Source organism: Leucopleurus acutus, assembly GCF_964270905.1.
Source record: "Leucopleurus acutus genome assembly, chromosome: 7".
Lineage (NCBI taxonomy): Eukaryota > Metazoa > Chordata > Mammalia > Artiodactyla > Delphinidae > Leucopleurus > Leucopleurus acutus.
In genome coordinates, this window is record NC_139150.1 from 105,043,216 (window position 1) to 105,060,686 (window position 17,471).

Genomic DNA, 17,471 nt, shown 5'->3' on the forward strand with positions numbered 1-17,471 from the left:
GAACTACAACATGATCTTCCTAGAAGAAGACAAAGTCCAGTAGTGGCAACTGAAATGGCAGGGAGAGAGAGCAGAGGTGACACAGAGCACGCCTCAGCTGGCAGGACAGGGCAGTGCTTCTATCTGGGAAATATGTGCTGTGTCCCCTTCCAAGCCTCAAAACTCACCAGAATTGCCCTTAGTGATTTCCTGGGTTGGGGGAAGACATCTCTTCGTTTGCTAATTTGTAGACTTTTGTACATATTACTCTAAACAATTTATTTGCCCCCAAAAAAGGACAGAGGACAAGATAGGATGCTCATCACTACAGAAAAAGTCACGAATCCATGTTTAAATCCAGTTACCTTATGTAATCGAAGGTATACATGAGCCGAAGAGAGTTTGTCCACATGAAACCTACAAAGAATGAAAACCACTTTTAGCACGAGGTACAAGATAACCATCTCCTCAGGCCACCTGCATTTATAGCATCCCAATCCAAAAATATTAATTCAGTGCCTACTGCACACTGAGCACGATGGGGGGCAGAAAACAGTCACCACCTCCAAAGAGCTCACTATCAACTGGGAGAGGTGAGAAAAACATGGAAAGATCTGCAGCTGTGTGAGACTAAGTACCAAGACGAGTACAGGAGGCAATGAATGTTAAAAGCCCAGGGAAGGGTGATTTTTCAAGTGAGAAAGAGCTATCAGTGACCCAAGGCTTCAATGATGAACTGAGACTTGGTGGGTCCCAAGCTGAACCACGGGACTTAGAGCAAACACGGGGAAGGAATTTTAGGTGAGAAGAGAAGGGAATGAAAGAAGTCAGCAAGACTCCAGGGTTGCAAGCCTGGGAGACTCACAGGACCACTGACAGTAACATCTTACAGTTGGAGAGGGAGCCAGTTTGGCAAAAAGATGACAGGTTTGGTTTGGGAAATGTTGAGTTTCAAGCGATGGCAAAACAATCCAAAGAGAATGTCAGTCACGGAGATGGAAGAGTCAGGTGAGGACTGAAGCAGTAAGCAGACCACATCACCAAATGGGTCAGACCAACAATTCATCCAGCCTTACCTCTGACAATGACACTAATACGCGTCTCCTGGGAAAGCATGGTGATTGCCCTTTATGACGCTGTCCTAAAAATATTCAGAATGCCCTCTCACCCCAGTATCCTAAATATACCTTTCATTAAGGCTCTATCATTCACCAATTTAATTAAATCTTTTAAAACTTACTTCTTTTTTCACCTAGTTCAACATTTGGGGATTTTAAGTTTTTCATATTTACAATTCACCAAATGAAGTTGACCCGCTCTTTCCAACACCCAGAGAGGCCTCCAGAATGCTAGTGATTTCTGTTAACTTTTCTCTTCCTTAGTCCTTTCCTTTCCAGACTGAGGAATGTTCAGTAAAATCCTAAGGAGGCAACGTCACGTCCCATTATGTATTTCTTTAGACATTTTCTTAGCATTAATGGATTTTTTAGAGCTGAAAATGGTTACACACTCATACCTGGTCCAAGATGTAGGCAGTGTGATTCTATATAAAGGTCAAGATTTGCTGTTTCTCATGCCCTCTTTAAAAAGGTTAAGCATCTTGCTAGTCACTTTGGATAAAGAAAATGTTTACACATTTTTGGCAGTCTATGATGACTCTAGGTCTTATGCCTAACCATTAGTGACAGCCAGAAATGAATACAACATCTTAGTTTGATTTATTTTTCTTCTGCTGGTTCATTTACTTATTTGCATTCCCACGTAAGAGATTCCTACTGATTATCATCTGCAGCTTGGCGTTTTCCAGCCAGAAAATGTGTTTTCTTGAAAATCTGGAAATTATACCTCACTGCTCTGTTTCAGAATCTTAGGAAAATACCCCATTAGTAAGCAAGCTCAATTGAGAAAACTTCTCCCATTCCAATTTGTTTTAAGTTCTCTATTTACAACAACTCTTTCCTACATACCCATAGTAGCTTGATTGTATTCTGATTTTCCTTAAAGGTCTCTGATGTGGAATTTTATCAAAAGACATACACAAGTAGTTTAATGTATATACACACTGGGTTCATACATAGGCAGTCAAAGTCAAACACACCCGGGAATATCACTGCTGATTTACACCAACTTCAGGCTTGTAGGTACACCTCTACAAAGTGCAAGGGGAATGCATGTCCCAACGGTGCTTTGGTTGAAATGTAAAACGAACAAAAAACTCAGTTCTGTAAACAAACTATTTTGAGCGAGTTTCCTTAAAAAACCTTCCAAACCTCCCAAAATGCTCACTCCAAGTTTAAATTATGCCCACCAGTTCCCTAGCTCCCTCTCTTCCTTGTTATCTTCCTCTCCCTGCTTAATCACTATTACTCTTTATTGAATGCAGAGACTAGAAACATGAGCATCCCTGACCTGAGAATGTAGAGATGCACGGGACCCCAAGCTGGGTCGTTTAACTCCTTAAAGTGGGGTCTCTGGAAATACTACTCATTAGGGGGTTTGGAAGCAGTGAACACACACTCTTTGTATTTTCCTTTGTTTCAAATGAATTTAGTTCCACTCTCATTTAATCCTAGAAAAATTCTTTGCTTAAAAGCACCTTAGGAGGTTTCCTGGTATAAACTGAGATGTTGACATTCCCAGAGGTTAAGTTCCAGGTTGAAAATCTGCCCTGGAATGTAGATCAACTGATTCATTCTCTGCATGCCCAGGAATGTTTCCAGGATTGACAGTTTATTAACTGTAACAGGTCTTGAAATTTACGGCTATGCCAGCTCACATCTGACCTAGGATAGCTTCTGGAAATAAAAGTCAGTCACTTCCGAAAACAGACATTAAATCTCAAGATTAAAGAGTGTCGAAATGGCTGTCGGGCAGCTATAGACACCAGTCTGGTAAGTGCCTTCCAGAAGTCTACCTTAACAAAACGAAAAACCCAAGTCATGATACATGAGGTGTAGGTTGTAAATTGGAAATTTCTCTTCCACTTAATTTTTTTTTAAATGTCAAGTAAAAGGATGTAGTGAACTGACTTTCATGGTGCATCTGAGTATGTAACCTTTCCTATGCAGGTATTTCTGCCCCAAACCTTACAGCAGGTAACTGCGTAACAGGTGTGATCATCCTTATCTCTTGTGACAGATCTGGAGATCTTTGGGGCCCTAAGGACAACTGAAATAATCCAGCCAAGGGTGACAGGTACTCAAAATGGAGATGACCAGAATGCAGTTACTGTGAAGAAATGTCCAGCAGAGATCATTTCCAGACAGGCAGAGAGCTAGTCAATTAGAAAGTCCACATCTATTGAACACTTACTATGTGCCAGGTCCTACGCTAGGTAGTGGGACAGAGCAGTAAACAAACCGGATGGATCACTGTCCTGGGCTGGGCGGGGGAGGCAGGGGAGCAGAGCTTATAGTCAAGCGTCCTAGGAAGGTAAGCAGCACCCGATGCAGAAGCCCTGAGCAGTGCAACCTGCCCACCTGAGGTATGGCGGCACCAAGCAGTGTCTACCTTCATGACATATTTGAGTTCAGAAGATGGGCCGCTGTGCTGGAACAGGGGGTTGATTTTTTTTTATCAGCCTTTAAACTTCCTCAGGTTTCTAGTGCCTCTTGGTTCCTGGAGTGTGGACTTCAGAGAGGGCAGACAGCCAGGGAAGCACTTCCACGGGGTTAGGAGGCGGAGCCTTCAAAATGAGGTAGGCTGGAGCCAGAGAGGCGCCCTTCAGTGGGCTCCTGCAGGTAGGCCCGGGGGTTCCGAGAATGGCTACATCTAGGGAGTAGCTTAAGTTAGTCTCTGGGCAATATCTTTCCTATCAGATGTCCAATGCTGCATACCTTACTGAAAATCAGTCAACTCTTCTAAAAAGTGGCAGCCTAAGCTCTGTCACTGTAGGGAATTAAGTGAAGGATCTGGGCCCAAACAGCCTGAGGGAAGACAGAAACAGGGATCTAGAACTCGAGCTGGCTGGGGGCCAGCAATGACCCGAGTGGAACTGTTCAGTTTCCCTTAGCCTGAGTTTCCTCATCTGAAAAATGGGCATGATATTGGTAACTATTTCACAGGGTTGTAGTAAAATGCAATGTGTTAGTGGAGGTAAACACACAACAGGATCTGGCCTACAGTTTATGTGTTTGGTCAATGTCCATTACTACTATCACTAAAGCCAACAGGATCCGAGTGTTTCTCCTCAGAGACGGCATTTGGTAGGGGGGTGTTAGGAGTTGTAGAGACCATATCCCGCTCTACAGTAGGTAGAATTAGGCTCCAGGAGAGAGACATCACAAGGGTTAGAGGGAGTGGCAGAAGCTGCAGCTAGAAAAAGAAAGCAAACTGAGTATGAGAGCATTACATGAAAGAAAAAGAAAGTAGCAGCAATCCATGAACTCCTCACAGGTTTTGGGTTTGAGCTGTAGAAAAGCCCATATAGCATCCCAAGGCAGTTAGAAAAAGAAAAGAATTCAACTAAAATGAAGGGGTTTTTTTTCTGCGTTTGTTTTGTTGTTTTTTTAGACTGGGTTTGGTGAGCAGCAACATAAAATTATCTTGGAAGGAGGCTAAGAAAGAATATATTATCATTTTTGAAATTTCCATAAACTCTTTTAGAAAGAAGGGGTAGGGGCTGGATCAAGCCAGGGTTAAACTCTTTGTTGAGAAGACAAAAGGGAAGCCAGTCTGTGTTTTCTTTAAAGCTGGACCTGGTCAGATGCTCTACCTATTCCACCGACGTGGAAGCTTGCATCTACTTTCTTCACTGCTTCTTGCGAAGCCTGCATCCATCCACTCAAAAAGAGCGGTCTGAGTGTGTTAAGTGCACTGGTCTCAGGAACCTACTATGAGGAGACACACAGGAGGTAAAAGCAAGCCTGTGTTCCTGAGACCTTTGCAGTGAGGCCCGAGATCTAGCCCTAAGACCTCATTCCCAGTTAACGTGGTAATTATAAATGAGGGGAGCTGGCAGTCAGCTAGTTACCACTGAATATTCATAGACAAAACGCAACGCATGAGTTCTAGTTTTAATCATAGGAGTCAGGTGGTTGGTCAAGGATAAGAAAGTAAATAATGACCCATAAAGAGCAGAACCAAAATTGCCACTTACCAAATATCTTCAGGCCAGCCATACTTTATCAGATCTTCATCTGCAGAGACAGGAGAACGAAGAAAAGGAAGAAAAAGAGAAATGAAGGTCTTAAGGGATACAAACTACTATGTATAAAATAAATAAGCAACAAGGATATATTGTACAGCACAGAGAAATAAAGCCATTATTTTTTAATAACTTTAAATGGAGTACAATCTATAAAAATACTGAATCAGTATGTTGTACACTGAAACTAATACAATATTTTATTTATTTATTTTTAATTCAGTTTTAAAAGTATTCTTTGGTTCTTTTATTTATTTATTTTTTGGCTGCGCTGCACAGCTTGAAGGATCTTAGTTCCCCGACCAGGGATCGAACCTGGGCCCTGGCAGTGAAAGCGCCAAGTCCTAACCACTGGACCGCCAGGGAATTCCCTAACATAATATTTTAAATCAACTATACTTCAATAAAAATAATTTTTAAATTTTTAAATAAAACAAAACTAAAAACATGTTTTAAAGAGAAGGTTAAATGAAACATGCCAAAGTTTATCGTAAGTTGGGAAGGGAAAAAAAAAACCAATCTCTTCCACAAAACTTTTTCTCTTCCCTAATAAAGAGTAATTCAAAGAGGCTTTGATGCTTGAAAATACCAGAAAAATTTTTTTAATAGTTTTTACAACTGGACGATTATAATCATAATTTTGTATAACATTTATAATCTAAAGTTCAAAGATATTTCTATTTGAAGATAAAACTAACACTGGCAAATCAGAGCAACTGAGATGTTAGATAATGTCTTAGAAAACTGATTCACTATAACAATACTTATATGCTAAAATGGTTTTGCTACAACTTCAAAACCAGTGGACTGCATTTTACGCCTTAAAAATAAAAAAGCTTCTCAATTATAAAATTGTAGAAAATTAGGGAACAAAATAAACACCAGAAATATAAAAAAGAAAATAAAAATCACCTAAAATTCTGTCACATATGAAAATAAAAATAGAAGAAATAGGTAAAAGTTAAAGTAACTGTCTCTGAGAGTAGAACGTGGGTATTGAAAAGGATGGGGTAGAGACTGATGTTTTTTACTATAAGCATTCTGTTATTACTTGAAACTTTTTTTTTTGCGGTACGCGGGCCTCTCACTGTTGTGGCCTCTCCCATTGAGGAGCACAGGCTCCGGACGCGCAGGCTCAGCGGCCATGGCTCACGGGCCCAGCCGCTCTGCGGCATGTGGAATCTTCCCGGACCGGGGCACGAACCCGTGTCCGCTGCATCGGCAGGTGGACTCTCAACCACTGCACCACCAGGGAAGTCCTGAACTTTTAAACTATATATTTGTTAGATAAAAATAAAAATTTTAGAAGTTCTTTGGGAAAAATGACTACTTGATTCTATCACATGGATAAACTTTTCTGTTGCTGACATTTGGATTGCTTCTAATTATAAATGCTTCAGTAAATACTTTTAAAATAAATATGTCCATACTCCTGATTATTTCCTTAAGGTGTATATCTAAAAGGTGAAGTATTCTTTCAAAACATATGCATATATATGTTTGTTTTGTTTTGTTTTTTTGTTTTTGGCTACACCACATGGCTTCCAAGATCTCAGTTCCCCGACCAGGGACTGAATCTGGGCCATGGCAGTGAAAGCGCCAAATCCTAACCACTAGACCACCAGGGAATGCCTACGTATGTATATTTTTAAGGCTAATGATATATATCTCTACAGAAAAGTTATCTCAATATATACCTGTAATAGCCATATTAATAATTAGTAATACAGAAGCATTACTTAAATTATTAAACCTAAAGTTAAAAATTGTAAGGTAAAGTGATTCACATATGATGATTTAAAATGTACTCAAGTATAATCTATCTAACTTGAATGAGGTATTTATTTTCCAGAAAAGCAAAATGATGATAGAGTACCCTCTTGGATGAGGGTACTCTAAGCAACTGCAGACACCTTGAGTTTTCTGAAGGGTTTTCTACTAGCTTAAGTAAGAAGCTGAGCAAATAGCCGGCCAGTAATCAGAAAAAGGGAATTATAAAAACCTCTTTTCCTCATTTGGGCAATGTTTGGCTCCCTGGTGACACCTGCTGGCTAATAAAAAGAACACACCTGAAAGCTTTTTAGAGAAAGTGACTCATTCAACTTAAAATTCATTTATGTTCCATCCAGCCCTTAGCCTGAAGTCATCAAAGCTATTAGAAGTAAACGTGATGTGCTAGGAGCGCTGGAGAACAGGCAACTTAAAAATGTAATACCGGGCTTCCCTGGTGGCGCAGTGGTTGAGAGTCTGCCTGCCGATGCAGGGGACATGCAGGGGACACGGGTTCATGCCCCGGTCCAGGAAGATCCCACGTGCCGCGGAGCGGCTGGGCCCGTAAGCCATGGCCGCTGAGCCTGCGCGTCCGGAGCCTGTGCTCTGCAACGGGAGAGGCCACAGCAGTGAGAGGCCTGCGTACCGCAAAAAAAGAAAAAAATGTAATACTGTTCTTACAAAGCAGACTAAGGGAGTTGGATAACTCTAAGAGTGCCTGGGGAAAAGTATTCTACATACAGATTTTTTTTTCCTACATATACTTTAATGACAGCAAAACACCACTCCAGTGGGCTCCAGACAGAATCTAAATTTATATCTGCAGACATAAACTCTGTATCTAGATTTTATCTGTAGAGAGAAATTCCTACAACGGAGGTTTAAAGGATTCATTCTAGCCCATCCTAACCCACTCTTCCACGAAGCCTTCTCAGCTCTCCCTAACCACATTTACTCTCTGCCCCCTCTACTTCTACAGTGTTTGCTATTAATGTTACTTCATTTTGCCCCTACTTTTGTTTAATAGACTTTATTTTTTAGAGCAGTTTTATATTCACAGCAAAACTGACTGCTATTTGGTTTTGTGTGTGCCTCCACCTGAATGAACACTGAAAACACAGACTCAATCTTCCTCTTTGGATACTCAGAGGCTGGCACATGGCCTCACACAGATCAGCCCCAGCGAATAGGAAACTACAATGGAAGGGAAAAGAGACACGGTGGGAATGTCCCCGGCAGAGCTGCCTGCGTCAGCAGCACTGGTAGCCCATCAGTGAGCACCAGAATCAAAGCAGCCTGTCGCTGTAAGACATACATAAAGCTGTCCCCGCCCCGCCAGGGCTGCACAGTGCAAAACGGCTTTAGGTGTCTCTCAGGAACCTGAGTCTTGGGTTCACACCCTTCGTGTGGTAGAAGGGAAAGTAGATTTGGTCAGGTTTGGATCCATATCTACTGTAGATAACTAGGACTCCTATAACTGTGCCTTATTGTTCAATGTAATATAGGGAGACAGTAATCCCTCCCCAGCTATGTTCATCAGGAGGACGCTATGAGAAAACTTATCCATGACAATTCACGGGTTACTAGGAGAAATATAAAACTCAAGTATTAATATACTGCAGACAGCTTCTCCATTAAGTCACAACCAGAGTCAATGGCATAAATTCATTATAAGGAAAAAACCGTTTAAAAATTAGTTATTTTATGCTATTCGTTTTTTCTCTTGGCTAGGATGTGATAGTCTTGCTTATACTGATTCTGCTTAAGGTTATAGCAGGGTTTGAAACTGTTACATAGATCTGATTTATAATTATATAGTTATATAACTATATCACATTATTGTATTTATAACATTATATATATTTTATGTGATGTATGTGTATATACACCAACTACATATACTGAGCATGTGTAACTATACATACAACTATATGTTTTTATAAAACTATATGCATAGTTATATCTAAGTTATATATAACTTATCACTGTTCTTTGACATCTTTTCATTTGGGGCCTTATTTCATTAATCAAGTGTCTCATACTGAAGAATGTTATACTTGTCTCTTTTAAAGGATCAAGTTTAAACTGTCAGTTACAAACTGCACCTAGAACAGACACCAATGGTTTTAGAAAAGGAAAAAAAAAAAGCAATACCTGAGGGTTAAAGAAAAGTAACTGAAGTGAATCAGGCAGCTCTCAGACTACTGAGGCAGAGTCACCCAGGCCTGGAGTATTCCCAGGGGAGAAAGGAGGTGGCTTTGGGGAGCTCCAGAGCTCCAGAGAGAACCACCAGTTACTGAGCGCCCACCGTGGGCCAGGCACTCTCCCCAGGCTCTTTCATTTAACCTTCACAGCCCTGCAAGGCCGATACCGTCCCAGGATCCTCTTCTTACATCTAAGAACCCAGAGGTTCAAAGGGGTTAAGTAACTATGGCTAGTTTGCTGAAGAGCGGAGATTTTAACCCAGACTGACCAGACTTCAGAGCTGTCTTTTCCAGACATGATGCTACCCTCAAGAGAAGAGGAACTGTGCTTTTCAAGCTTGAAGAAGAGGAATTCTGTCACCTTCTCCAAGCTCCCTTGTTGCAGTTCTTTCCTCCCTCTTCAGTGTCCCACACCCTGAGGGTCAGTGCTGTCACCTCCCTGCTCTCTCTTTTTTAAATAAATTTATTTATTTTTATTTTTGGCTGTGTCGTGTCTTCATTGCTGTACGCAGGCTTTCTCTAGTTGCAGAGAGCGGGGGCTACTCTTCATTGTGGTGCACGGGCTTCTCATTGTGGTGGCTTCTCTTGTTGCCGAGCAAGGGCTCTAGGCGTGCAAGCTCAGTAGTTGTGGCTCGCGGGCTCTAGAGCGCAGGCTCAGTAGTTGTGGCGCATGGCTTAGTTGCTCTGCGGCATGTGGGATCTTCCTGGACCAGGGCTCGAACCCGTGTTCCCTGCACTGGCTGGCTGATTCTTAACCACTGCGCCACCAGGGAAGCCCTCCTCCCTGCTCTCTTGATCAAGAAAACTACAGTTCCCTTTCGGCACCCCCCGCCACTCATGCAGTCAAAAAGGCGATCCCTAAATCAGTGTTTTTCTTGTAAACTTTAGATCAAATGCATTAGTGAGTCAGAAAATTAATTTCGCAGGTTAAGACTAATTTTTTAAAAATGAGATAAAACAGAAAATAGAGGGCACAGAAAACAGTATGGGTATTTTTTTGTAAGTTTTTTTTTAGTTAGGTGAATGTTTGTATCATTTAGTCATAGGAATGTGCACAGTATGAGATAACGTGTTTTATTCTGAGTGGTCAAGAAAGCACTGCTAACATTTCAAGTCAAAAAGAACCATCTTCTGCCTCAAAACAACCAAGATATGTTTCTTAAATGAGGTAAAAATGTAAAGAAAATGATCTTTTCAAAGTCCAAGCCACAGATTATTTTTATTTGATGAAAACCAGCACAAGTTAACCTCTAATTCCTGTCACCCTAAATCAAACGATACCACAAAACTCTTTGTAAAGTAAGATTCTAATCAGCCACAGGTGGTCCAATTAGCTCAACTATTATCTGATATAATGAAATTCTATGGAAGTTAATCCTTTGGAATTCCTTATAACGAGTTAGATAGTAGTTAACTGAAAACTCATATCCAACAAGCCATTGGGAGAAAAGGCAATTAACACTTACCTGCTGGAAATTTCAAAATCAAATGCTTTTGAAAACTTACTTTCATATTTATCCTTTCCCATGTAAATAGTGTAAGCAGATGAGTTAACTAAGACAAAACAAAAATAACAATAGTTAGATAACTTCAACACCGACACAACTGTTTGATGGGAAAAACAAGTGACAAATGCTTATTAGGGGTCGGCAAAACATTCATGGCCTGTAGGCCAAATCCAGCCCTGTTTTTGGACAGCCCTTGAGCTAAGAATGATTTTTACATTTTTAAAGGGTTTAAAAAAGCAAAATGAAGAAGAATAAGCTAGAGAGACCGTATGTGGCTTACAAACTCTAAAATACTGACCATCTGGGGAAGGTTTACAAACCCTCATTAAAAATGGCTACTTTCCTACTTTCTCAGGGATTTAGTTCAATGCAATTCCAGTTCAGTCCTATACTTTTGCCTTCTTCAAAATAGTTTTAAAAAAACAACGACCAAAACTCTTCACCTCAACCATTTAAAAATAGGTTCCTATACTTATGCAAGTTTTATTTTTCATAATTTGATTTAGTTATGTCCAAGGTGTGCTGCAAATTATAATAAGCTCCCTATCACATTCAGGGGAAACATTGGCTCTCAAGCTTCTTCTAATCAGTGGCTCTGAACCCTGTTTACACGTTAGAATCACCTAATTTTGCCCCAGCTCCACCTAAGACCAACCAAATCCAAATCTCTGGGGATTGGGGTTTTGCAAAACATCTCTTTTTACAGCGATTCTAAGGTGGAGTCAGCATTAGGAACCACCCTAAATCAAAAACAATATTCTGGGTGTGGTTTACCTTAGAAATGACATTTGCTTTCCTGAGCTAGTGTGTTTTGATGTGGGCATCCTCCATCTGGAATCAGTTAGGTTTTGTAATTGAAATTCTAACTGGGTCCTGGTTTTCCGAGCTAGTCTACCAAAACCTGTTAGACCCCGTTTGAACCTAGACTCCTGAATTAATAGCCACCGAGCCTCTGCCTACAAAGCCTGGCAGACAGGTACAAGCTTGGGCCAGGCAGTCTGCTGGCTGTCGCTCCAGAGAACTACCGTGTGAGTGGAGCTCTGAAGACTGGGAAGCAGCACTCTTCCATTTACAGATTCTTAAATTCAGGATTGCCTGAACATTCAGAATGAGAAGCTTCTTAAATGATCAATCATAGCTGCCTCTCTTGGGGACAGAAAACTCCCAATTCCTTCAGTTAGCAGTTATGGTGACTACAGTCCATAATTACTTGGAAATAGTTGAGAAAAATAACTTGAAAGAAGAGAATTTTGCACTGACAGCTGACAGAAATACTTGTCTATAACAGAGCATTATATTAGCTTGATAAGCCCTTTGCATAGCATATAACAAATGCCAAGTGCAGGAGTACAACTAAAAAGTGTTTCAGATCCTCTCTGTACATTGTTACATGGGTACACCCTTTTGAGCCTATAAATGTCACCACTAGGAGTATATATCCTACTAATTAATACTCCGTCAAGCAGTGATGTTCTTTTTACAACTTAAACACTCATTAGTTAAGACTGGTTATACACACTATAGAATATCCATAAACAAAATACCATGTACCCATTAAAAAGAAAGGATAGGTGAAGAAATTAAACAGCAGAACAGTATTTTTGTGTATCTATATATAGTAATATTCAATTTGTAAAAAATAAGTAACTGTATACATAAACATGTTTACATATATATTTTTAATACACGCACCCGTTTTCTTTATACTGTGGAAGGATATATATTTATCCTTATAATATATAATTGTTAACAACAGTTACCTTGTCTACTTGCTTATAAAATGTATAGATGGTTTTTGTAATCAGAACAAACGTAATTTTTTAAAATGATCGAAATAAACAAAGCTGTCTCTGCAGGACAAGCTATCTAAATTACAGCCAAGAGAATGACAGATGGTTCTTTGGATGGTTGACCTATAAAATGAGGTGATTAAGAACATAACTGCTACAAGCCCAAACTGAGGGGCATTCTACAAAGTAATTCTTCAACTGACAGTGTCAGTGTGAGAGACAAAGACTGAGCAATGCTCCGGATCAGAAGATGCTAAAGAGTAATGAATGACAGCGGAAAGCAACAATGATTTGTAATTTTCCTCTGTTATAAATTCACCACTAGGACACTGATAAAAACTGAATAAAAGCTGCTGATTACATACTAGTATTGCTGCAATGTTAATTTCCTGATTTTGATAATGAAGAATGTTTTCTGATACGAAAATATCCCTGATTTTAGGAAAAACACCCTGAAATATTTAGGGGTAAAATGCAACTTACTAACAAACGGTTCAGAAAAAAAAAAATCTGTGAGTGTGGGGAGAGAGAGAGTTGGGCGGGGAGGGGAGCTGGAAAAAGAAAAAGAAAGGGGAAAAGAAGGAGATAAGGTATATGTGGTAAAATGTTAGAATTTGGGGAATCTGAGAGAAGGCTATACAGGAAATCTTTTACTATTCTTATAGCTTTTCTGAAATACTGAAATTATGTCAAAATAGAAAATTAAAAAGGAGCATGACTGCTGAGTAAGAAATCTGAATTAAGCTCCCATCCATGTTAGAGGGATAAAGGAAAAGTAAACTGAATTATTCTAGTATTTTTGTTACTCTCACCCAAATATTAAGGTTGATTAGTATGGGAGCTAGTTATCTTGAAGATACCTGATACAGGTGTAGCAACCAGGCCAACTTTAGAGGCACTGTGATAATTTCATAATTTACAGAACAATCTATCTTGAGACAGATGCTAGTAAAAGGTACTAAAAGTACAAGTGAAGTTAATGAGCCATGCGCAGGTAATTTGTGGGTCCATAAATCAGAGGGGCTTAAATTTGACACTGGAAATATAGCAAGGCTAATGTTTCATTATTCTCTTATGAGAGTGTGAAAGAATAAAACTAAGCAGATTTTAGTTAGAGATACTAATTTTAAAAGGGAAGGCAAAAACTTTCTATTGATATTTTCAACCCATTTTTTAAAGAAGTTTTTTGCAGTAAACCATCAGTTGCTTGAAAAGCTTGGCTATCTATACGAAGTCATTTCCTGCAGATTCTGTATCTTCAAGTTGTTTTCTGTATTAGGATATATAAAGTTTTACTACTATCTTACTGGAAGTTATAATTTTTCCATTAACTTTGCAATTTTAAAAGCTGCACAAGTGCAGATTTATTAGACTTAGAGGCCAAATATTTTTCTGACAGGAAGCAATTCTGATGTTATAATGGAAGCCAATGAGGAAAATATGATCCACAAATCAACTGAAGCACTCTGTTCTATTAAGGGCACCTGCGTGTGTACGACTAGCACTCAAGGAATTTAGAATCACTTTAAGGAGAACAAAGCAGCCAGCATAAAATACATTTAGTACCTATATGGCCTGCCTATAGTTTTCATTCCATTGCTGGACTTGTACGGGTAACTATGTTGTCAGGGACTCTCATGAGAGGCTACGAAGAGACACTCCAGTTATCTGGAGGGGCAGGACAGGACAGAGGGAGGATGAAAATGCTATTAGGGGCCTATAATGATTTTTCAGGCTAGTTTGAATTTTGTTTCTAGTAATTTTAATAATATGGGTAAGACAAAATTAAGCCTATAGAGACAGAGAATAGCTTACGGCACACCGTGGAAGCCTAAACTACTGAGAAAAATGAGATGTGATAGTATGACGGAGTAGCAGGGTCTGTGAGTTAGAACTTCCCTGGGCTTCAACGTTCTCATCTCTAAAGAGCAAGTACCACTCTATTGAAACCCACACAAACACTGTGCAGCTAGTTTCACTTAAATCTCACCTTTAACAAGTAGGCAGAGCCAGTAGCAACAGAATAGAGTGTGCTAGAAGTCAAAAAATATCATTCATTTATTCAATAAGTATTTATTGAGTAACTATTATGAGCCAGGCACTACACTAGAGAAACCAGGAGATCCTCTCCCTGCCCTCAAGGGGCTTACACTCTGTCTCAAGTAGACAGAGTTTAATATCATATAACAAATGCAATGCCAAAGGCATACATGGGTGTTAAGGGGATCCCCGAAGAGTTATATCTAAGCAATCCTGGGGTGGCGACAAGGCGGGAAAGGCTTCTGGAAATGACTGGCGAGGGCTGTCTCAGAGGGAGAAGCAGCTAACTGGGGGACTGATTGTAGGCAAAGAGAACAACATAAGCAGAGAAATGAAGACAGTATTTCCTGGGAACTAAACACACCCTTTCCTTGCCTGCCAAAGACAAATCAGAAACATTATCATGTCACTTTTCAAGATCTGAGCCATCAACTCTGCCCAGTGAGTGGCTGTATCGCTATTCCAGAGTCTTTTTATGGCTTTCTGTAACATCCAGGCCCTATAACCCTTTCCTAGAAGGCTAAGGCGCACTTCCGGTAAGGCAGAGTTGTTGGCAGATGTATCCTTTCTTTCTCTATGCGGGTAAGCTACCAGAGCGCAGCAAGATTAAAAGTTACGGGGGTGGGTGGGGAAGGGAAGACTTGGGATAGGGGTGCGAAGAAGTCCACAAACTGTCCAATTCCAGGTAGCGACAGGTCTTTCTGAATGAGGGGAAAGAACTCCCGGAGGCAAAGACAGCAAGGGGGATGGTGCCTCTACGCGCCCCCAGGCCCTGACAAGGGGGCGCACGGGGTGGACTGGGACGGACACGGTGGGGGGACCATGAGGACGCGGGAAGAGGCACCCACTGCCGAGGAGGCGCTCAAGGACCAGGCTCAGCGGCGGCCTGGGGGTTTCGGCTTCGGAGCCCCGCGGTCGAGCAGGGACCCGGGAGGTCTCGGCGCCCACTCACCGCTGCTGCTAGTGAAGTAGAACACCATGATCCCGGCGGCGGCACGGCGACTCCAGCGCCGAGCAGCGGCACTCAGCCCTGGAAGATCAAGATACAGGAAGCGCGGAGGCCGCGTCCCCCGGAACTCTTCCGCGCACTTCCGGCGGACGTCGGGCAGTGTCATAACGGCGGCTGCTGGCGGGCTACCGTGTCGGCGCGCTGAGAGCTCAGCTTACTAGGGGGTTGAGGGGAAAGAGGATGGAGCCAGGACAATAGGTGATTGGAAAACTGCGGGGAAACTCCGTCTTTCTAAGAGAAAAATGTCATTCACTGACTTTATTTTCAGAACCTCCACCCCGTGAGCGGTCAAATCTTGAGGCTTAGCTCTTGGTCTTATCTGCCTCCTTTCAGCCGCATCTGGCCTGCCTGAAAGTAGAAACCTGTTGTCTTCTTCACAGCTAGGCGTTCACTGAGCCAGTTACGGTACTTGGCACTTAGTAGGAGCTCATTAAATTTTGAGTGAACCCCAATTCCTCCACTATTCTCATTCTAGGTCCATCACCTACTGGGCACATTTGGTGCTGCACTTAACCTTAGCTGTAAGATGAAGATGAATAGAGCTGCTAATTCACAGGCTATTTTGCCAGGGTTATATAAGTTAATGGGCAAGACTGGGCAAACCTCTGAACCTCAGTTATCTTCCAGATGTAAAGTGGGAATGATCTGACTCAAGGGAAGTTCCCACAGCACTTAGTTTTGACCTATTTCTCTTAACTTCATCTGACCGACTTCATTCTGTGAAGTTAAGCACATCACTAAACTAAATTTATTTAGAACTAAGAAAGTGCCAGATACTGTACCAGGAGCTGGTACACAAAGATAACAACAATAGCTAATAATCTGTGAGTGCTTTAGGAATCTTTGGGCTTTGCAAAGGAAGAACCTAGCTCTGTCCTATAAATAGTCATTGTTTTCAGGCCCTCAGTTTTATTCTCTGTAAAATGGGAATGATGATACATATCTCATAGACTGTGGTGAAGAGTAAATGAAATAAAACACATCAAATGTGCAAGAATGCCTGGCGCATAGATGTTACTGTAATGATTTTTTAATTTAACTTGAAAAATGAAAAAATGAGCTGGAAACCTAACGTATTACTAGTTAAAAAAAAAGGTAAACTAACAGTAAAGCTTCAAATGTGAAAAATAACTGCCTCGAAATCTTAGAGAGGCTACCTTACAAAAACATCTTACACTAAGTGACCTTAGAATGTGCCTGGAGTTCCAGAGTTTAAAATAATATAAAAACCTCAGTTTTATTCTGCTAAAAACTACAATTCCCAGAATGCATCTTAGATAAGGCCTCCGGAATGGAGCCCCGCGGGCCTCACGGGATTCTTGAAGACTTGGTTTCGGAGAGAAGAGAGCTTTTAGCCTTGCAAGGGCGGGAGAATCTTGGAGACCGCCTTTCGGGTGGGCGGGGCAAACGCTAGTGCACAACCAATCACCGAGCCAGCCCCTGGACGCGCTGAGAAGCGGCCAATCGGAACTCACCTACTTCTGCCTGGACTGGCGCGCGAGAATTTGAATACAGTGGGGACCCCTGGCTCTGCTGAGGAGAGGTTGCTAGTCCGAGGGGCGGGTAAGTCCTGCGGAGGGTCGAGGCGTGGGGTGGAAGAGCCAGGAGACCGGGAGGTTCTGTGGAACGTGGAGGTGAATGTCAAGGAAAAAGAACTTGTGCTCGGTGCTTGGCGCGTTCGCGGCTGGAGACCGAAGCCAGCGAGCGGGTGTCCGCACTTCCAGGTCACCGGGTTTCCATCTTTCTGACAACGAGTTTTCTCGTCTTTTTGCTGACAGCGTTTGGGGACAGAGGCGCTTTTCTCTCCTACCTTTCCTCATTCAGCCCCGGAAGGGTCTTCCCTTAAGCCGCAGCTCGACGCGAATTCCCAGAAACCCAGGTCTTTCTGTTTGTTTGAAGCCAAGCTGGTGTAATTTTTTTTTTTAAATATACTTGATCCGAAGGAAGGGGAAGGGAAAACGCTATTGAGCAACATACCATCTGCCCGAGAGTTAACATGCGTGATTTTGTCTACCCGCAGCCTTA

General features: G+C 41.5%; 1 protein-coding gene across 2 annotated transcripts in view; it reads right to left on the bottom strand.

The window, feature by feature from the left end:
• Nucleotides 1-15,457, bottom strand: part of CCDC25 (coiled-coil domain containing 25) — a 40,009-nt gene extending 24,552 nt beyond the window's left edge. For both annotated transcript variants that reach the window (XM_082842649.1, XM_082842650.1), the window contains exons 1-4: nt 15,390-15,457; nt 10,606-10,653; nt 5,078-5,117; nt 345-396 (exon numbers count right to left, since the gene is read on the bottom strand). In XM_082842649.1, the coding sequence (XP_082698775.1) occupies nt 345-396; nt 5,078-5,117; nt 10,606-10,653; nt 15,390-15,417 (168 nt within the window). In that variant the 5' untranslated portion in view covers nt 15,418-15,457. The remainder of the gene's footprint in view (nt 1-344; nt 397-5,077; nt 5,118-10,605; nt 10,654-15,389) is intronic.
• Between the last annotated feature and the right edge of the window lie 2,014 nt (nt 15,458-17,471).